The following is a 22394-nucleotide window of genomic DNA, read 5'->3' as shown; positions in this document are numbered from 1 at the left end:
CGATTTAAGATCCTGAGATCCCGCTGTCCACTGCCAGTTAAAATCTGACTAGGTTCCGTGCAACTTGTGCCTTGCAATTCTCCTAGCGGACAGTCCTGACTTTTTACCTTTGCTTGCTTTTTGACTATTCTCATTCTTTGCAACATTGACCTCCTGATTCTGACCCAGCTACCAGACTATTCTTTTGCCTCTGGTTTGGTCCACAGGATAGCAGCCCTTTCATGGAAGTAATACAGTGAACCCCGCCTTAAGTCCAGATTCCTGTACAGGGGTTAAAGGGTGAAGACCGATGTTGTTCTGCAATTTGCCAAGTGAAGTGGCTTGCGCTAAGTCTGTCTAAGGTAGCCTTTTAGAGCCTGCGGCCTCTGACAATCCTAACAGTAGTGGTCTTTAAATTTCTTTGTATAATTTTGTTAAAATGCTACATAGAAAGTTAATGGGAGAAAATAGCAGTCTGAACCATTGTGACATTTTCAACTTTCAGCCAAAAAATGGGTAAGCGCAGCCGAGGCTACTTCATAACAAAAAAACTTTCATTTTGACTATGATTTTAAGACCATTTTTCACATTACACTTCTAAAAGCTGTTGAAATATGAAAGTGACTTACCGCTGTGGAAAGTCTTCCTCCATTCCTTTCAACATGTACTACAGCTTCTTGGATGAGTGAAAACAGATTTAGTAGAACGCGTTCTAAGTCATAAATCCCATGCATTTCTTTGGCAAGTCTCTCAATTGATGTAATGTATTCATTCCAGTAAGAGTCTATTTCCCCAACGCTAGACAAGCAACCTCGCATAACGGTTCCACAAAATCCGGCACATGGACGTGCCAGTAAATGTCCTTGACAGTGGGAGCAGTACCACATTTTCAGAAGGGCTCTACCACAGTCCTTATTGTACTTTAAATAATCCGTAGTATTAATCACTTCTATTCCAAGGTTTAGCGCCTGAAGGAAAACTCGAGAAGCTTGCAAGGACTTAGATACTTGTGTCATGATTGTTTTTGGATACTGACTAAATGCATTGACATCTCGTCTAGCCAGTCGAAGACATTCTACACTTTCCACTGACTCTTTAAATCCAGGGTTCAGGTAATTGCCATACACTACCGGGAACAAGCCATCGAAAAACTCATTCACCATATCATTCACATTAATGTCTGACCCTAAGACATAGAGTGAAATGTCTGTGAATAATTCACCGACCAGTTTGAAGGTCTTCGAAGAGATATTTTGGTAATGAGTTTTAAACATTGTGTTTGTATAATTCCTTGCGTGCCGTATTACCATTTCAAACGCTTCTGCAAGAAAAGAGAAAAGACAGAGTGAACAAAATGCAATTTTAATCCACTTTCGTACATTCATTCATCATCGAATAGTTTCTTTTCAAGCTTCAAAACTCACAAGACAAGGATGGATTTTATATGGCCACTCATTTTTCTGCAGATCTATCAAAAGTGCTAATGTAAAAGGCTTCAATATCTTTTTGGAACAATTTTTCTTTTGTGTCTACAACGCACTTTTATGTACATGTTGTATTCTCAATATATACCAGCATCATGAAAAGCTTTTCTTTAAAACAATGGGCACCTCACGTTGATCCAGACTTGTAGATGGAATTGCTAAAGCGTTGCCCTGGCAAATTAAAGCTCTTCAACACATAACATCTATAATAGCCATGCACTAGATTTTATAAAGAATTAGACCTGCGTCTTAATGACTAAGGTTGTGTATTATGATGCTAAGAAATAATAGTGCTACAAGAACCAGATACTGTTCCATCAAAAACACAATCTTAATTTTAATTATTGTTAAAGGTTTCCTAAAGAAACAAGTCCAAGGCTGAAGCATTATATTTAGTACTTAACTGTTATATACATTAACATGAAATAAAACAAGTGGAATCTGTAAAATTAGGTATTTGCATTGCCACTGTTATTTTCATAATATCATTTTTAGACTTACATAAAATATGAATTCCGCCAATATATGATTGCTCGTTTGATGGCTGATCACTAGGCATGTTTCAACGGGCAATGATCGGGAATGAGTGTTTGGTGAACGTTTGTTTGGATGATCATCTGTCCTTTTAATATCGTTTAAAATTAATCTGTTAGTAGGATCAACCCTCCTATGCCATCTATATGAGCATGCAGGTCATAGGAAACTGCTTAATAAAGTGATGTTTGCAAGCCAATGTCTTATTCCAGAGAAATCCACATTATCTAATGCGTAAATGAGCTGTTAAGATCTAGGGGCCCCAACAAGATTATAGACCAATTTTGGAACTTTCAAACAAAACTTGAAAACGCATCTCTTGAAGAAAGCTTACAGCATGCAATATTCCTGGTTCCACCACCACAGCTGCCACAACCCCCCAACCTACTGTCTCCTTTCCAATTACCGGTAGAATGTAAGCCTGCAGGGGCAGGGTCCTCTCCCCTCTGTACCAGTCTGGCATTGTTAGTTTGTTCAAAGTAATTTATATTTGCATTTTGTATGCAACTCCTTCTCATGTACAGCAAAATGGAATCAATGGTGTTCTAAAACTAAATAATAATATTGTAGTACAGCAGAACTGATTTTTGCCTCATTACAAACACATTTGCAGTAGATGTCCTATTATATGGTAGCCTGCTCTGCTTCAGAGCTGTGTGTGATTACAACTAACACATTACAGTAGAATTAACACAGTTCAGTACAGTTCAACGTTTCTCATTACACATATATTTGCAGTTGTCCTCTCACAGTGCTATGAGCTCCACTGTACTGCCCTTCCCACCACAATGGATGCATGTGTTATGGAACCTAAATCATCATGAGAGAACAACTGCTGCTAAATAAGCGTTTGTAATGAGGCAAGGTTCAACTTTGCTGTAGCGTGTTAGTTATAATCAGGCACAGCTCTGTAGCAGAGCTGACAGCAATACGTGAGGACAAATACTGATGCAGATGTGTTTGTAATTAGACAAAGTCCAGATCTGCTGTACTATGTTAGTTGCAATCACACACAGCTTAGCAGTGAGATCAGGAAAGCAGACTGTCAGTCATTATATATCACACTGGTAATGCCCCCTTACATTCATAATAAGCCCTCGAGGCAGATTTTCAGGATGATCTATGTCCAGCCCATAGACCTCAACAGCTTATTTACATATTAAGAAAAATGTAGATTGCTCTGGAATATGACTTTGGATTGCAGATATCAAGCTTCCTATGACCTGCATGCCTATATAGATTGCTTATGATGGTTGATTCTATGTCAGAGTCCCATAAAAATAGTGCAGTAAATACATTTGTAGACAGGTATATGTTTCAGTTTTCTGTTCAAACTAATGTATTTTACATATTTAGCACAGCTATTACACATTGTCTAGCCATACACTATTCATGTATCTTTTCAAATCTGTTTGCATCAATAAGTTTTTCATCAGATTTTTGTCTCTCTAACATATACGACGCCTCTTCTTTGGTGAATGCTATTCAGTAAATTTAACCATTTGAAAATCTTTAGAATCTAGAACGAGGAATTCATGGATTTATCAAAACAAACAAAGATGGAAAGTTAGAAAGAGATTCTTGAGGTATGTTACACTGGGAGTAAGGAAGCTGGGACTGTAATCACATACAGGAGAAATGCTCATGATGGCTCATGATGCCCTTGGGGCATACAGTCTACTGGATAATGGAGGAGATAGTATCTGATGGTGGTGAGGTGGCAGGGAGTAATTGCAGGCTGTAGTGAGGAGGCATCAGGGTCAGTGCAGCTGTAGGCTTGCTTGAGGAGATGCGTTTTCAAGTTCCATCTAAACGTTCTGAACTTGGCAGATAATCAGATGTGATGGGGCACAGAATTCCAGAGCATGGGGGATTCTTAGGAGAAGTCTTGGAGGCAATTGGGTGAGGATCATATAGGTGTGGAGGAGAGAAGAAGGTCTTCAGACGACTGGAAATTACGTTTTGGAAGGTAACAGAAGATTAGTTTGGGATATATGGAGGAGACAGGTTATGGATAGCTTTGTAGGCCAGTGTTAATAATTTGAACTAAATACGTTGGGGAATTGGGAGCCAATGAAGGGATTTACAGAGAAGAGAAGCAGAGAAATAGCAAGGTGAAAGATGGATTATTTGTGCAGCCGAGTTAATGACGGACTGCAGAGGTGAGAATGTTAGCAGGGAGGCCACAGAGGAGGATATTGCAGGAGGATATTACTTTAGTCTCAGTAAAGGAGTCTTGGGTCCTTAGAAGGACAAGGTTTTTTTTTAATTTAGCAACCTAAAAAGGATGGTCCAGATTAACGTACTGAGAAGAGCAGGTTTGTATGTAGCCCTACACAACTACTATGCCCTATATGTCTGTGAGAAGATTCGTCATCACTCAGACCACAGCGTAACCCATGGTGAGATGCTGCTGGGCCACACGCCAGGCAGATGACTTCATAACCTGATATCTTCTCCAAATGACTCCAAATGTAAGAAGCGCTGCTGGGATATGGAAAAAAAATGAGAGATCTGTATGCTGACAAGTCCTCTTGAGGACGTATACATCATACCAGTTGTGTAGGGCTACATACAAACTTGTCCTTTTTAGGACACATTGAAAAAAACTATCCTTCTAAGGACCTGACACCAACTGAGTTGAAATTTACTGCAACTCCACAATGTCAGCAAACATAAAGGAGTAATATGCCTAGGGACACCTTACACTGCACCCCACTCTTGTACTACCCTTACTTTATATCAGCCTGGCTTCTAAAAACCTCTGAACCAGAAGACCATAGAAAAGTGAGTTTGAAAGGTAAAATAGGAACCAACAAAAAGATGCTCAGACTATTCACAGACCATTGTTTAAAATACTTCTGGTCTATTAACAAATATGTACGTCAGAACAGTACATCACGTACTCACCTTACCATTGTTCTGATATGTTTGGAGAACATACATATTTTGGTTTTAAAGAAAATTAATAAATCGTCTACACTCGGCAAACTGTATGCTATAAGCCAAAGATTAACTGGGAGGATTATCACTGTCCCCAGTTATATTTGCTCATTTTGTTCTGTGATCTCATCATGGAAACATTCTTTTTTTTATGTCCAGAGGCTGAAAACCTCTGCAAACTATGATCTAGTGGCAGAGATGAATTGAGGTTTTACAGTAAAATGTAGGTATGCTAAATTATAGTAAAATTGTAGAATAATCACTCAACATCAATATTTACCTAGTATAACCACAGATAAAGTAGATTTTGCTGGTATAACCATAGACAAGCTAGTCTGAGCTGGTATAACCATAGATGAACAAGTTTTAAGGTACATTCCCACAATCAGGAATTGCTGCGGGTTTGACGTTGCGTATTTATGCAAAGCCACAGCGGACAGATGTTACAGCATAGTGGATGGGATTTCTCGAAATTCCATGTCCACTATGCTTGCATATGAGCCTGTGGATCACCCACGGAAACTGACATGTTTTCAGGACTGCAGCATGTTAATTTCTCTTGTGGAGATGCTAGTCTCCACAATATAAATTGAATTAATTGAATGTATTGAATGCAGTAAATCTGCATGGTTCAGTGAACACACACAGATTTACCTGCATTCAATAGAAGGCAGCACTTTGGATGTAGTGAAAATACGCTGCTAGTTTCGGATCGTGGGAATGTAGCCTTAGATGGTATAACCATACACGAACTAGGCTGAGCCGTTATAACCATAGATGAACTAGACTTTGCTAGTATAACTAGAGATGAAAGAGACTGAGCTGGCAAAATCATAGATGAACTAGTCTGAGGTGGTACAACATAAATTAACTAGACTGAGCTGGTATAACTATAGATCAGGGGCGGGGAACCTCCGGTGACTTTTCATGTGGCCCGCGGGCAGGTCCCCGGACTGCACAATGCTCGGGCGGCAGCCATATCCTGCCGGCTGCCGGCCCTTTAACCCCCAAGTGCACGGCACGCAGCGTTCATTACAGAACGCTGCCTGCCTGCACTTGAATGATGACGCTATCTGGGTGGGCGGGGTTAGCGCCGTGGTGGGCGGGGTTAGCGCCCAATGCTCTCCTGTCTTGGAAGAGGACCTGCTGCGCTGTCAGAGACTCCAGAGTGATCTCTGTGCTGGCAGCTCTGTGCCTTCCCAGGGATCTCTGTGCCGGCAGCTCTGTGCTGGTCTGCTGGTGATCTGTGCCCCCTGTGATCTCTGTGCCCAACTATATGCCCCCCTGTGATTTCTGTGCCTTCCAGGTATGCGCCTTACTGTAATCTCTGTGCCCCCTGTGATCTCTGTGGTCCCAGCTATGTGCCCCATAGTTATATGCCCACCTGTGATCTCTGTGCCCCCCAGCTATGTTCCCCATGTGATCTCTATGTCCCCTGTGATCTGTGCCCCCAGCTATGTGCCCCCCAACTATATGCCCCTGTGATCTCTGTGCCTCCCAGGTATGTGCCCCCTGTGATCTCTGTGCCCCCCTGTGATCTCTGTGGACCCAGCTATGTGCCCCCCATGTGATCTCTGTTCCCCATAGCTATATGTCCCCCTGTGATCTCTGTGCCTCCAGCTATGTGCCCTCCTGTCATCTCCCTGCCCCCCAGCCATACGGCCCCTGTGATTTCTGTGCCTACCAGCAATATGCCCCCCTGTGTTCTAGGTGCCCTCCAGCTTTGTACCTCTGTGATCTCTGTGCCCCCAAGCTATGTTTCCCCATGTGATCTCTATGCCCCCTGTGATCTGTGCCCAACAGCTATGATCCTCCTGTGATCTCTGTGCCCCCTGTGATCTCTGTGCCCCCCAGCTATGTGCTCCCTGTGATCTGTGCCCCCCAGCTCTTTGCACCCCTGTGATCTCTGTGGCTCCCAGCTTTATGTCCCCTTGTTATCTATGTGCCCCCTGTTATCCCTGCTATGTACCCCCTGTAATATTTGTGCTCCCATGTGATCTCTGTGCCCCCTGTGATCTCTGTCCCCTCCAGCTAAGTGCCCCTCCGTGATCTCTGTGCCCCCCAGCTATGAGGCCCCTGTGATCTTTGTGCCCCCCTTGTGATCTTCGTGCCACCGCCTGTGATCTTCAAGCAACCCCCCAGTGATCTCTGTGCCTCTCCGGTGATGCCTGTCCCCCCCCCAGTGCTGTATACCCCCCAGAGCTGTATATGCCCCCAAGTGATGAGTATATTTCCCAGTGCTGCATTTACCCCAAAAGTACTGTATATCCCCAGTGATGTATATCCCCCCACCTGTACTGTATATAGCCCCCAGTGCTGTATATAGCCCCCAGTGATGTATGTGACTCCGCCAGTGATGTATATTACCCCCAGGGACATATAGACCCCCAGTACTGTCTGTGCTTCCTAGTGATGTATATAGCCCCTCAGTGATGGCTATTCCCCCAGTCTCGCTGGTGATGAATATGTCCCAGCATCTCCAGCGATGTCTATGCCCCCCAGCCCCTCCTGTAATTTATATGACCCCAGTCTCCTGTGATGCATATACAGCAGTCTCAATGTTTCCTATGTTATGTATGTACAGCAGTCCCAGTGTCTCCTATGTGATGTATACACAGCAGTCCCAGCTTCTCCTATGTGATGTATATACAGCAGTCCCAGCGTCTCCTGTGTGATGTATATACAATAGTCCCTGTGTCTCCTATGTGATGTATATACAGCAGCCTCAATGTTTCCTATGTTATGTATGTACAGCAGTTCCAGCGTCTCCAATGTAGCCATAGCTTAGCTAGTCTGAGATGATATAACCAAAGATGAACTATTCTGAGCTGGTATAACCAAAGATTAACAAATCTGAGCTGGTAAATAGGGTTGAGCGAAACGGATCGTTCATTTTCAAAAGTCGCCGACTTTTGGCAAAGTCGGGTTTCGTGAAACCCGACCCGACTCCAGCGTGGGATCGGCCACGTGGTCGGCGATCTTGGCGCCAAAGTCGCGTTTTGGATGACGCCTTCCCCGCCATTTTTTCAGCCAATTAAGGAGTGTGGGCAGCGTGATGACATAGGTTCCGGCCTGGTTTCTGCGGCGTCATAGAGCCATATTACCGTTTGGGCTGCAGTGATTTGGGCAGTCAAACACAACATATGCTTTGCACGGAGGGGAGAGAGAGAGAGAGAGATTAAGTAAATGTAAAAAATAATCCACATTGACTTGCATTGGGTTTCGTGTTCCGGTCCGGAACCCGACTTTACAGTTAAATCGGCCGATTTCACGCGATCCGACTTTCGAGAAGGTTGGGTTTCACAAAACCCAACTCGATCCTAAAAAAGCAAAAGTCGCTCAACCCTACTGGTAAAACCATATATGACCAAATCTGAGATGGTATAAACATAGATGAACAAATCTGAGCTGGTAAACCTATTAATGAAATAGATGTGCTTGGCTGAACTGGCATAACCATAAATGATAAGCTAAAGTTTTCTAGTATAACTATAGATGAACTAGACTGAGCTGGTATAGCCATAGCTTTACTAGTCTGAGCTGATCTAATCATAGTTTCACTATTCTGAGCTGTTATAACCATAAATTACCTAATCTATGTTGGTATCACCATAGATGAACTAAACTGAACTAGTATAACCACAGATTAACTAGGCTGGGCTGGTATAACCATACATGAACTAGACTTTGCTAGTATAACCATAGATGAACTAGTCTGAGCTACAATAACCAGAGATGAATTAGGCTGAGCTAGTATAACAAGCAACAGAGGAATAAGGCTGGTATAGTAAAACCATAGGTCAGTGTTCCCCAACTCCGGTCCTCAAGAGCCACCAACAGGTCATGTTTTGAGGATTTCCTTAGTATTGCACAGGTTATTGAATGCCTGCCTGTCCATGTGATGCAATTATCACCTGTGCAATACTAAGGAAACCCTGAAAACATGACCTGTGCGTGGCTCTTGAGGACCGGAGTTGGGGAACACTGCCATAGATGAACGTGTCTGAGCTGTCATAACCATAGATGAACTAGGCTGATAATAATAAATCTTTATTTTTATCTAGCGCTAGCTAACATATTCTGCAGCGCTTTACAGTTTGCACACATTATCATCGCTGTCTCCGATGGAGCTGACAATCTACATTCCCTATCAGTATGTCTTTGGAATGTGGGAGGAAACCAGAGTACCCGGAGGAAACCCACACAAACACGGGGAGATCACATTTATAACCATAGATAAACGTGGTGGAGCTGTTATAAAGAAGAACGCGACTGAGCTGGTATAACCATAGATGCAATTGGATTTAGCAGATATAGCAGTAAACATAAAGCTACTTTTTATATTATCAGTTTAAAATATGTATATGGTGACACTATGCTATCTCTGACAATCACAAAACAATGAGGATATGCCCATTTTTTTTTTCATAACATGGGTCGGATGAAAATCATGAAAACTTGTAAGCACCCGACAGAATTATTGTAATACATAATAACTATGTAGAATTTATCCTTTAATCTACGACCTTTGTTCCTAACCACTATCCTGAGTCGTGTCTTTTTTTATGGAAGGATATAAAAATTGCTTAGAGCCCTGTCTGTAGGCTGCATATTTTATATGAAGAACCATAGTAGCACATTGATTATATTAATCATTTAGCACAGTCATTTTTTGCACAGTAAATAAAGGAACCCTAATGACACAGCATGAAAGCCTGAACAACCCATAAATGAACTAATAGTGCTCTTACCCTTTGATTCTTCTGTGTGTCCTGTCTCCATGTTGTCTGCATTCTTCACTTAATTGCACACAAATTAAAGCAGCTAGTTAAAGCATAGCTAAGTCCTGACAAAGCAAAGGCTTCCATAAAATGAGTACGCTCCTTTCCCACACGCAACTTTGTCATTTACCTCCACAAATTTGCAATGAAAAAAAAGTAGTTGCAGACTTTTAAAAAGAAAGGCTTAAGATGCGACTCTGTTGTGATTTAATTTATTATTATTATTATTTATTATTATAGCGCCATTATTCCATAGTGATTTAGCCTATCATACACTCAGAATTAATATCAGTTACCTATATCAGGGAAAATTCATGCTGCTCAATTTGGCAAAATTTAATGACTTAAATGCCCATAAAATAATAATAGTCCATAGACTCCCAAACCTGTGTGCCCACCACGTGTTACTTCTACCTTTAAATACTTCAAAAGATTGCAATATTCTTCCACTGAACTGCCACCCTCCATCCTCACACCTAGTTAAATCACTAAATGTCTAAACTATCACTTTCAGACAAAATAATGACCCTAAATAAGTAGGTAATGGCTTAATCTGTGTAATTCTGTTTGCTCCCGCTGGTTTTATTAAAGCAAACCTGTCATCAGGTTTTTCCAATAAAAAGTAGAGCCACCACATTTAAGGCCTCTTTTACAGCATTCTAGTAAGTTGTATGTGTGTCTCCAATCCTCTCTACATAGTACAAAAAATCCCTTTTATTATACCTAGAGATGGCAGAATTCAGCCCGATTGGCGTCTCTGGTCTTGATGTGGCGCCTCCTTTCTTCCTACGATCACCATCCTTCTTCCCTACGCCACCCTGCCGAGGGCACAGCTAAGTACTGTAGTGCACAAGCGCCATCTTTACTTCAAGGACATCAGTGCTATTCCTTATTTCCCGGCGCATGCACATTAGATGCTCGTGTTGGCGCGCAGAAGTAAACTGCAAGTTCCTGCGCCGGCTATAGAGCAGGACGCCGCATGATGTGGGAGCAGAGGAAAGGAAAAATAATAATTTCTTTTTAAAATTTACTAGAGAAGAACAGAAGGGGCCCAGGATGGGGGGCACTGTAATAAGAAGGAACCCAGGATGGGGGGCATTGTACCAGAATGGAACCCAGGATGGGGGGCATTGTACCAGGAAGGAACCCAGGATGGGGGGCATTGTATCAGGAAGGAACCCAGGATAGGGGCATTGTACCAGGAAGGAACCCAGGATGGGGGGCATTGTATCAGGAAGGGACGCATGATGGGGGACAATGATATAGCATGGGGAGCAGGATGGGGGGTATTATTACTGGAAGGGCCCAAAATATGGGGGTATTAGTACTGGAAGGGGCCAGGATGAAGACACTATTACAGTAAGGGGCAAGGACAGGAGACATTATTACATGGAGTTGAACATGCATATCTTTATAGGATCTAGAATGCTACAAGGGCCCATACATATGACCAACATGCAGGTGGAGGCCCAGGTCCAATATTTACACCAGGGCCCATAGGACTCTAGTTACGCCACTGGTTAGAGTGCGCATCCTCAATAATTTTCCCCCTATTCTATAAACACAGATTTGCACTATTCAACCGGATTCTATTATATAGAGGACATTAGTTTATTTTATTGTGTATTCTGCTCTATTCTCCATGTCCAAAAACAAACAACAGAATAAACCCCAGACTGTGATCGGAACAGTTTTATGGTGGAGGTAGTGATTTGTTTAAGGATTTTAATGCTCCGCTAAAGAGCCTAAAATAAATTTGATAGCATCATGTCATATACAAGCATCTGGAGAGAGATTGGAGAGGGAAGATCTATAGGGACAACATTGCAACATCTGCTCTGCTTATCCAAGGCACAGCAACAATATTTCTGCATTTCGGCTGGGATTTTCTAAAAAGGAATTTGCCTTTTAACAATCTCCTTGTTAATAATTAGAACAGTGTCTTTGTATTATTGTATGTGCCCCCCTAATTCAGCGCAGGAACCTTGCTTTTATTTCACTCAGTGCCTTTCCATCTTATTCCTCAAAAGCAGAAGCTTTCTAGCTGTGTTCTATACAATTGGTTATAATTGGGATTTTTTTTGTAAAACGCAACATTTATAATAAGAAATAAGAAATTGTGAATGAGTAATCAGCAGTGGTATCTTCACAGACAAAGATAGCGGAGGACACATATGGTTATAGAAAGACGAATGCTTGCCAGAACACGAACAATCGAGGTAATTACGGTTCAAATCTTGAAATGTATGAAATCAATTCATCGAATATTTTAGTAAAGCAGATAAAATGACTAAAGACACAAATCTATATGATTTATGGTAAGTCGGCCCTCACAGTCCCCTGATTTGAACCTCACTGAAAATCTGTGGCTAGATCTCAAAATAGAAGTGCATGCAAGACGACCCAGGAATCTTACAGAACTGGAAGAATTTTCCAAGGAGGAATGGATAAAAAAAAATCCTCAAACAAGAATTAAAAGACTCTTGACTGGCTACAAAAAGCATTTACAGGCTGTGATACTTGAAAAGCTGGGTGCTACTAGGTGCTAACCACGCAGGGTGCCCAAAACTTTAGCATCGGCCCATTTTCCTTTTTGTAATTTTTAAAATGTAAAACATGGAAATATTTATATATTTTTGCCTAAAATGCAAAGGAAATGTATCATCTTTAACATTAGGCTTTTAGAGTTCATTTTGTTTTCAACTTGCTTAGCTGTTCACAATAACAGTAAATTTGAACAGGGGTGCCAAAACTTTTACATGCCACAGTACTGTATACTTGTATCTTCAGTTGTGAGAAATATTTACGGTAATGTGTGAAGTATGGGAAACTTTAGTCAGCTTTGCATGAAAAACATAATCTATGAGCTGGCTGGCACAGGAAGTAACACACCGGCTGGCTGCATGCATAGTGAGGGGTGATAAATAATCTATTATTGTTTAGCCCATTTAACAATAACCAAGTGTCTCATGAACTGAACAATATAACATTTCTGCACATATTTGCTGAACATAATATTACAAAACTATGATCGCTTGTCTGGACTATTTAAGTACCTCTGTAATGCGTAAAAAAAGAAGAAATTATCATGTCTTGCACTAGTTTAACATAGTTTTTATCCTGGGCCCTGGATCTTCTGAGAACTCAACACCACCCAGAATGCCAAAACTTTTGCATAGATTGGACACTTTATACAATCTACTTTTCCACAAAAGTAATTACCTCTTATAACTATTTTCTTCAGGTTTTTCTATAATTAAATTAAACATTCATCCTCAAACAACATTCCTTTATCTACAAAGACAAAACTCTAATAAAAAAAACAAAAAGATGAACATATACCCTACAGCAAGTAAATTAGTAAATGATAATAGTCCATGTAAATAACATAGGGTACTCAGTTAACGCTAATTTAACCAAAAAGCATTAAAGCTTTTATCATTTACTGATTTACTTGCTACTGGGTATATTCACATGTTTGTTTTTTCTTTGGTTTTGTCTACAAAATGGCCACAGTGTGAACATTCTCTTACACTTTGCTCCTGTACCAATTTATAGTCCAGCTCGCTCTTGTTGGTTTTGCTGTAACCTTTTGCATTTTGTAAAAACAGGGGGTGTGGTCCCCCTTTTGTGCTAACTATTCCATCTATATAGCTTCCGATGGATGGGTGTCTAAGACTGGTCCTGCCCTGCTCAGCCCTTATTCACATTGACGTTGTTTGGCACAAGGTAAGGTTTTGATACTAGAGATAGGTTAGGACTGTCCCGATGGGTACACCTTGTGGGATGGCGTTTATGCTTTTTCGGTCAAATTACTGTTAACTACGTACCCTATGTTATTTACATGTACTATTACCATTTACTGATTTACTTGCTGTAGGGTATATGCTCATTTTTTTGGGGGGGGGCGGGTGTTGTCTATGAAATGACAACAGTGTGAATGAGCTCTTACACTTTGCACGTATTCCATCTTATAGTCCAGCTCAGTTTTTAATTTTTGCCCATATCTAAAAAGGTAAAAAAGACAACAACGTTGTGCTTACTACATTCTTAACCTTTTCCACCAACAGATATTTTTCCCTTTTGTCATCCCTTTCTTTCAAAACCAATATTTGTTATTGTTCTATCAAAGGACATTTGAGGGCCTGTTTTTGTGGAACAAGTTTAGGAATTAGTAGGTCCTCTACTGCAATAATAACACCATTGCAGAGGCGGAGGAGAGACAGGAAGACATGGGCCTCCCCCCCACTTAGATACCACGGTCGCATCTTAGAATTTCAACTGCAGCATATGTCACATGTAAGGAAATAGTTAAGGTGGTTGGAGCTCTTTACAGATGTTGTGACTCTATTTGTCGGACTTGGTCCAGCAGCCACATCCGTAATCGGTGGCCACCAGATGGGAGCTCAGTGCTTCGTCTACAGCTGCCAATCAATTCATAGCATCTCTTGTTGATAATAATAATACATTTTTGATGCCTTCAACCAACAGTAGTAGAGTGATCTTGAGAACTTAGACCTTTTAGAACGGACTGCACACCATGAGAACCAGATACATTTTATGAATGTTTCATAACTTTGCATTGCAAATATTTCCATGGATTCCATACTTATATTTATCTGTGATACTGTCTCATTCAGAACGTCGACATCCTTCATATGAAGTCAAATCCAACTGTTGCCTAGTCAATATGTAAGTTCCATGATAAGGAGTTGGGAAAACCAATAAGGCTAACTCTAGCTTTCCCACAGATGATAAATGAATTGGTGGTGAGCATGCTTAACTGCCACTTCAATCAAATGCTTGAGCCCCATTTTGGGATCTGTGAGAGTCCCAGCAATCTGACCCCCAAAGATCAAATAATTTCAATTACTGTAACCATGAATGTTAAAACAGTGGAAACATTTTTAAATTAAAAATAAAATATTTAAAATGTCCAACGTTGCAACCAATTTTATTGTTCCAATGCATCTAAAATACTTTTATATCTAAAATTTTAATACAATCTCCTCCCACTCGGCTCTTCAGTGACCCTCCTCCCTGCTGCTGCCAAAATCTCACTTTTTAAAAGAAAAGCTACTATAATCAGAATGTGACCTATAGTTCAAATCAAGTTTTTGTGTTACACGTATATTTAAAAAAAAGTTGGCTGTTGTTTTTTTTTTTTAAATCCGCTATACGGTTCCATGGATAGAGTTTTTTTACTTAAAGGGTTTGTCAAATCTTGGAGTTCAAGTTTGCAGCCACTCTATCTGTGCACTGTCAGGATTCTCTGGAGGTGACACAAGGAGTGAGAGGGCGCTTTACGGCAAGTATGCGATTTGCACACATGTGGTCACATGCCAACTAGACATGCTCGGCCTTTCTCAATGCAAGTGTAATGAGTGATGCTGGACTCGTCTAGTTTTAATATGGCCAGAAGTATGCAAATCGCATACTTGCAGTTACATAATCACCCGCACCCTGCGCCAGCATGCAGACTTGAGCCCCAAGCCTGGATAACCCCTTTAACGCTACGGTAATTTTTTTCTTACTTTAAATACAGTACAGCGATGTGAAAATGAGAACAAGGAAACTCTTTTTTCATCATGGACTTGTGAGACTTAAAGGTGATATTTTCCTTTAAATCTCATACCACATCTATAATTAAAATGGTCCAGAGTCTGGTTCCAGTTTGCCCACTATAATATCATGTCTGCTGAAGCATTAGCGATGCACAAGACACTGATCTGCTCAGCGCATCTATGATTTGTTTTTGATCGATTAGTGCCTTCCGCTGGCAACAAGGAGAATTTGTAGGAAAATGTATTTGTACAATATTAAATCAATATCAATTTTTTTTTCTTAAGGACACAAAAAGCTATGAAGAGGACAGCAGAAGTCAACCGAAGACGGCTCAAATTTGTTTCCAATATCTTGCAATTATAGGGCTTTATAGAGAAGGAAACAAACGTCAGACATTCAGGAAAATACGGTTTATATAGATTGCTGTAGAAATAACAGATGATGCGCCTAAAACAACACTAGAAACAATTAGTAGAAACAAATAGGAAAAATATTTTCAAGTTTCCTATGATGGATTTCTGAGTTAATAAAGAGGAGAAAGTGGCTACAAACAGTGTCTCCTGCTGCAGAGGGATCAGCACACGGATCTACGATATGGACAGGCCATTGAATTCAATAGAAATTGCATAACGCTTCATTTTCTTCACGGTGTCACTGCGGGAATATTAAAGTAGCTACGTTACCAAAATTCACAATATAAATACATTATTCATTAGATTTAAAAAAAAAAAAAAAAAAAAAAAAAAAATTGGACCTGATGAGGCTTGTTTGCTTACTTTAAAAATCAATTTCAGAAATAGCTGTATAATCATTTTTGAAAATTTAAAAAAAAAATTTCATTCAATTTTTCTTGCAGAGCAGAAAAAAAAGTTCTGTTTTGGTTTTTTTATTTCACCTCTGTGCTGTGGTGATATTAACAATGTATTTGGCACATAATGAGTTAACTTTTCTTAAATCCAAGTTGGTGTTATCAGATAGTTTTCACTGGAGGCGTGTACTTCTTCTCCTTGTATGAGTTTCCCAATCATAAGGAGGCAGCAGCTCTACAGCATCCATTACATCGAGTATCCAGTTCATCATGACAAATTTGGTGAAAGGTCGACTTTAAACCCAAATTCTGCCCACCCAGCCTGATTGACAGCTCACCAGTGTCCCTTCTTTCTGCTGCTGCTATCTCATACTCCATACAAGCTGCAGACCAGGGGAGGGGCAAAGACTGAATACACTTGGACTCACTCATATTTTAGCTAATACCAATTTTAATATCTGGATAGTACAGTCATTCTGACATTGATTTTCTGCAATTTTTCATCGGGTACGATTGTTCTCTTTTTAAATTTTTTTTTTATCCATTTGTCCATTTTTGACATCTGCGTGTCATCCATTTTTCTTGTAAAAAAAATAGAATGAAGCTTCACAAGAACCTTTAAGCAACCAGTCTGTTAGGTGTCAAGTTCCCGCCGCTGCACAAGGGGAATCTCGAACCATGTCTGCTGTGATCTCGCATTCTCCTCCAGAAGCAGTGGAGCCTGCTCAGCGGAGACGTCGGTCCCAGCGTCTGGCTCAGGCTGATACTGGATGACTGGTTACTACTGCCCTTCCAGGCTCTGTCATTGTAGCCAGCAATGTTCAGCAGCGAGCAGCTCTTTCTGGGACTAAGTCCCGCTTTTCCCATACTGAGCATGCCCACGGGAAGACCTCCCATTGGAGGTCGGGGGTCACATGCGCAGGTCCTGAAGCGGTTACTGTTGGACCACTAGGAAGGTCCTTGAGTGCTAAAACTATAAAAGGTTCACATGGCCACTTGGCCATGCGCTAGTATCAAACCAATGTTAAAGAGCTCAGCGCCAGTGTGGTCATGCTTGTATGTGGTCAGGGTTTGGCTGAAATAAGCCCCTAGAATACCGGCACCTCCGGTGAGGAGTTGTTTGTCTGCTATTCTAACTGAATGACCACAGTTTTGCTCTGTTTGGTAGCTGTGTTCCTCTGTGAGGTTAACAGGGCACAGCACCTTGCTATTCTAGCGAATCTGTGAAGTAACAGAGTTCACTAATACCGCCATATAGTACCGCCTATTATTAGCAGCAGGTTTCTCTCCTGCACGGTGGATCATGGGTTGCAAACGCACCAACTGTCTCATATATATATATATTCGGTGCGTTCCGCCAACCCTAACACAGTGAATAAAACATTCTCTTGAACAAGCAAAATTGTCTACAAAATGGACCAGACTTGGAAATGTCATGTATTCTTATGAGGACAACAGGTCAGCAAAAAAATAAATAAACTGACATGCTAAATAGCCCGATAGAATATGATATGCCGGTGTGTTGTCAGTGAAACATACACATGTGAATAAGACCTAACAAAAATATTTTAACACAAAAGGAAAAGCCCTCAAAGTCTGGATTCTCACTTCCAACATTCATGGTCTGAGTCAGGAACATGATTTCTGATCTGGCTGAGTCTCAAGACCCGATCTCAGCAAACTCATATGAGTTTTTGGAGCTTGGGTCGGGACACCACTCACGGCTGGTTTGGACATCACAGTCTGTACTTGCCTTGTAAATAATGGACATGTGAAACTAATCTTGGGAAATTAAAAAGAAAATGCATAACATTCAAAAATAATTCTGTTTTTTTTTTAGTATTTATTATCTGATTATGCTTAATAATAATAATAATTTTATTTATATAGCGCCAACATATTCCGCAGCGCTTTACAACTTATAGAGGGGACTTATACAGACAACAGACATTACAGCATAACAGAAATCACAGTTCAAAACAGATACCAGGAGGAATGAGGGCCCTGCTCGCAAGCTTACAATCTATGCTTGATTTAGAACCACTGGAAATCTATGGGTGAATAAAAGTTACCACTCTTTGATTATTGGTGCTCGGTCTTATTCTTCACCTTTGTCAAACTTTATGAATAATTTCACACCAAATACTACAAATATACAAATGGTCAACGGGTATCCTACTGCATGAAATACATGAATAATTTCACTCCAAAGACTAAAACAATATAAAACAATGGTTGTGGGCAATCCTACTGCATAAAAGCGATTAAAAATAAAGCTTTTATTATATAAAATATCAGTTTTGTTAAAGTCCATTTCACCACACGATTCATTATGCTGAAATAATCGTACTGTGAAGAATTATGAATTCAGTTCAGCTCTGGAGTATAATACAGGCTGACAGAATCATTATTGAATAAAGTAATGTATTTATAATACAAAACAATGTATTTGCAATTATGAAACTTTTTTTGTAGACTGATTTAAAAAAACAGTATGGGTACATTCCCATGTTCAGGATTTGCTACGGATTTGACGCTGCGTATTTATGCCTCCTGTCTTCATTATCATACCATGACAGATTGACTTTAAGTTTCAACTTAAAGAAGTATTCCTGTCTAATACATGTATCCACATTATATGCCATAAATGTAACTGATACAAGTCACATCCCTATGGCCCAAATCTATCGTGAGAATGGGGCTATGCCGCACACTGCTGTCAGAGGAGTGGTAGCCGCGCATGCGCACCTCTCTCCATTCATTTCAATGGCAGCTCCGATACAGGATGTGTCTTCTGAGTTTCCTTTTCTGACGAGGTTGGCCCAGCGAACAACTCGTGACCCTCTGTGGCCAAATATTAGTTTCGGAAGTCATGCAGTCATGGCAGTTTGTATGTCCAGAACAGAACACATAGAAAATAGCTCTGTTTTTACTGTTCAGAGGTTCACCCCCCCAAAAAAAAATAATTTGCACAAATAACCTACTAAACCCATACCATTTAATATAATAAAACAATAACCAATTAATAATTATACATTGTTTACATAGATGCCTTTTATTTATTCAAGTTTCTTTTTGTAGTAACAAAAGCACATTGTCATTCAGACAAGGTGAGTGTGTTTATCCAGCATGTAACAATGGTTCAGCTTGTATACAGGTCGGACTCTGCTTGTTGTTCCATGTAAAGCTTGATAGATGACCACCATACCTGGCTTGGCATTAGTAAGACACCACTGGGTCATCGCATCTGTAATTAATGGCTTATCTGCACTGAACCATTGTATACCAATTGCTTAGCGAAACCCATTTTCTACAGTTATTTGAATATCTGAATTTATTCCAAAGACATAAGCAACAATATATGTGATGTGCTGTTGTGTGCAGCCTTTCTAGGATAAACATGATCAGGGAATTTTTTGGCCATACCTTTTTTTATTTTTTTTTTAAATGTGCAACTTTAAAATGTACAGCTAAATGGAAAGTTAGCGTTGTTTAGACTTTCGAAATTAAGATCCAAAATAGTATATTGAATAATAACTATACAGGGTAGGCCATTTATATGGATACAACTAAATAAAATGGGAATGGTTGGTGATATCAACTTCCCGTTTGTGGAACATTAGTATATGGGAGGGGGAAAACGTTTCAAGATGGGTGGTGACCATGGGAAGAGGGTCATGCGACACAAACTTATTGAGAATTTCACAAGAAAAACAATGGTGTGCTTGGTTTTAATGTATCTTTATTCTTTCATGGGTTATTTACAAGTTTATGACCACTTATAAAATGTGTACAAAGTGCTGCCCATTGTGTTGGATTAACCCCTTAATCCCATATGACGTACTATCCCGTCAAGGTGACCTGGGACTTAATGCCCAGTGACGGGATAGTACATCATATGCGATCGATCGCGGCTGGGTGTCAGCTGACTATCGCAGCTGACATCCAGCACTATGTGCCAGGAGCGGTCACGGACCACCCCGGCACATTAACCCCCGGCACACAGCGATCAAACATGATCGCAGTGTTCCAGCGGTATAGGGAAGCATCGCGCAGGGAGGGGGCTCCCTGTGGGCTTCCCTGAGACCCTCGGAGAAACGCGTCTCTTACCTCCTCTCCCTGCAGGCTCCGGATCCAAAATGGCCGCGGGGCTGCATCCGGGTCCTGTACGGAGGTGGCTTACCAAGCGCCTGATCAGAGCAGGCGCTGGCAAGTCTGCAGTGCTGGAAGTCAGATCGCTGATCTGACAGAGTGCTGTGCAAACTGTCAGATCAGCGATCTGCAATGTCTCCCCCGGGACAAAGTAAAAAAGTAAAAAAAAAAAATTCCACATGTGTTAAAAAAAAAAAAAAAATTCCTAAATAAAAAAAAATATATATATTATTCCCATAAATACATTTCTTTATCTAAATAAAAAAAAAACAATAAAAGTACACATATTTAGTTTCGCCGCATCTGTAATGACCCGACCTATAAAACTGTCCCACTAGTTAACCTCTTCAGTAAACACCAAAAAAAGAAAGAAAAAAAAATGAGGCAAAAAACAACGCTTTATTATGATACTGCCGAACAAAAAGTAGAATAACACGCGATCAAAAAGATGGATATAAATAACCATGGTACCGCTGAAAACGTCATCTTGTCCCGCAAAAACAAAGCTGCCATACAGCATCATCAGCGAAAAAATAAAAAAGTTATAGTCCTCAGAATAAAGCGATGCCAAAACAATTATTTTTTCTATAAAATAGTTTTTATCGTATAAAAGCGCCAAAACATAAAAAAAATGAGGTATTGCTGTAATCGTACTGACCCGAAGAATAAAACAGCTTTATCCATTTTACTAAACGTGGAACGATATAAACGCCCCCCCCCCCCAAAGGAAATTCATGAATAGATGGTTTTTGGTCATTCTGCCTCACAAAAATCGGAATAAAAAGCGATCAAAAAATGTCACATGCCCGAAAATGTTACCAATAAAAACGTCAACTCGTCCCGCAAAAAACAAGACCTCAAATGACTCTGTGGACCAAAATATGGAAAAATTATAGGTCTCAAAATGTGGAGACGCAAAAACTTTTTTGCTATAAAAAGCGTCTGTTAGTGTGTGACAGCTGCCAATCATAAAAATCCGCTATAAAAAAACGCTATAAAAGTAAATCAAACCCCCTTCATCACCCCCTTAGTTAGGGAAAAATAATAAAATTAAAAAAATGTATTTATTTCCATTTTCCCATTAGGGCTAGGGTTAGGGCAAGGGTTAGAGCTAGGGTTAGGGCTAGGGTTAGGGCTAGGGTTAGAGCTAGGGTTAGAGCTAGGGTTAGGGCTAGGGTTAGGGTTGGGGCTAGGGTTGGGGCTAAAGTTAGGGTTAGGGTTGGGGCTAAAGATAGGGTTAGGGTTAGGGTTAGGATTACATTTACGGTTGGGATTAGGGTTGGGATTAGAGTTAGGGGTGTGTCAGGGTTAGGGGTGTGGTTAGGGTTACTGTTGGGATTAGGGTTAGGGGTGTGTTTGGATTAGGGTTTCAGTTAGAATTGGGGAGTTTCCACTGTTTAGGCACATCAGGGGCTCTCCAAACGCGACATGGCGTCCGATCTCAATTCCAGCCAATTCTGCGTTGAAAAAGTAAAACAGTGCTCCTTCCCTTCCGAGCTCTCCCGTGCACCCAAACAGGGGTTTACCCCAACATATGGGGTATCAGCGTACTCGGGACAAATTGGACAACAACTTTTGGGGTCCAAGTTCTCTTGCTACCCTTGGGAAAATAAAAATTTGGGGGGCTAAATATCATTTTTGTGGGAAAAAAAAGGATTTTTTATTTTCACGGCTCTGCGTTATAAACTGTAGTGAAACACTTGGGGGTTCAAAGTTCTCACAACACATCTAGATAAGTTCCTTGGGAGGTCTAGTTTCCAATATGGGGTCACTTATGGGGGTTTCTACTGTTTGGGTACATCAGGGGCTCTGCAAATGCCACGTGACGCCTGCAGACCAATCCATCTAAGTCTGCATTCCAAATGGCACTCCTTCCCTTCCGAGCTCTGCCATGCACCCAAACAGTGGTTTGCCCTCACATATGGGGTATCAGCATACTCAGGACAAATTGGACAACAACTTTTGGGGTCCAATTTATCCTGTTACCCTTGTGAAAATACAAAACTGGGAGCTAAAAAATCATTTTTGTGAAAAAAAAAGAATTTTTATTTTCACGGCTCTGCGTTATAAACTGTAGTGAAACACTTGAGGGTTCAAAGCTCTCAAAACACATCTAGATAAGTTCCTTAGGGGGTCTACTTTCCAAAA

General features: G+C 40.7%; 1 protein-coding gene across 1 annotated transcript in view; it reads right to left on the bottom strand.

Annotated features, from left to right (window-relative positions):
• GPC3 (glypican 3) overlaps positions 1-22394 on the bottom strand; it is a 726510-nt gene that overhangs the window by 456788 nt on the left and 247328 nt on the right. The window contains exon 3 of the mRNA XM_077285334.1: positions 609-1300. Within this exon, the coding sequence (XP_077141449.1) occupies positions 609-1300 (692 nt within the window). The remainder of the gene's footprint in view (positions 1-608; positions 1301-22394) is intronic.

Source organism: Ranitomeya variabilis, chromosome 2 (assembly GCF_051348905.1).
Source record: "Ranitomeya variabilis isolate aRanVar5 chromosome 2, aRanVar5.hap1, whole genome shotgun sequence".
NCBI lineage: Eukaryota > Metazoa > Chordata > Amphibia > Anura > Dendrobatidae > Ranitomeya > Ranitomeya variabilis.
Note: the sequence above shows the minus strand (reverse complement) of the source record. Positions and strands in the feature narration are given on the sequence as shown.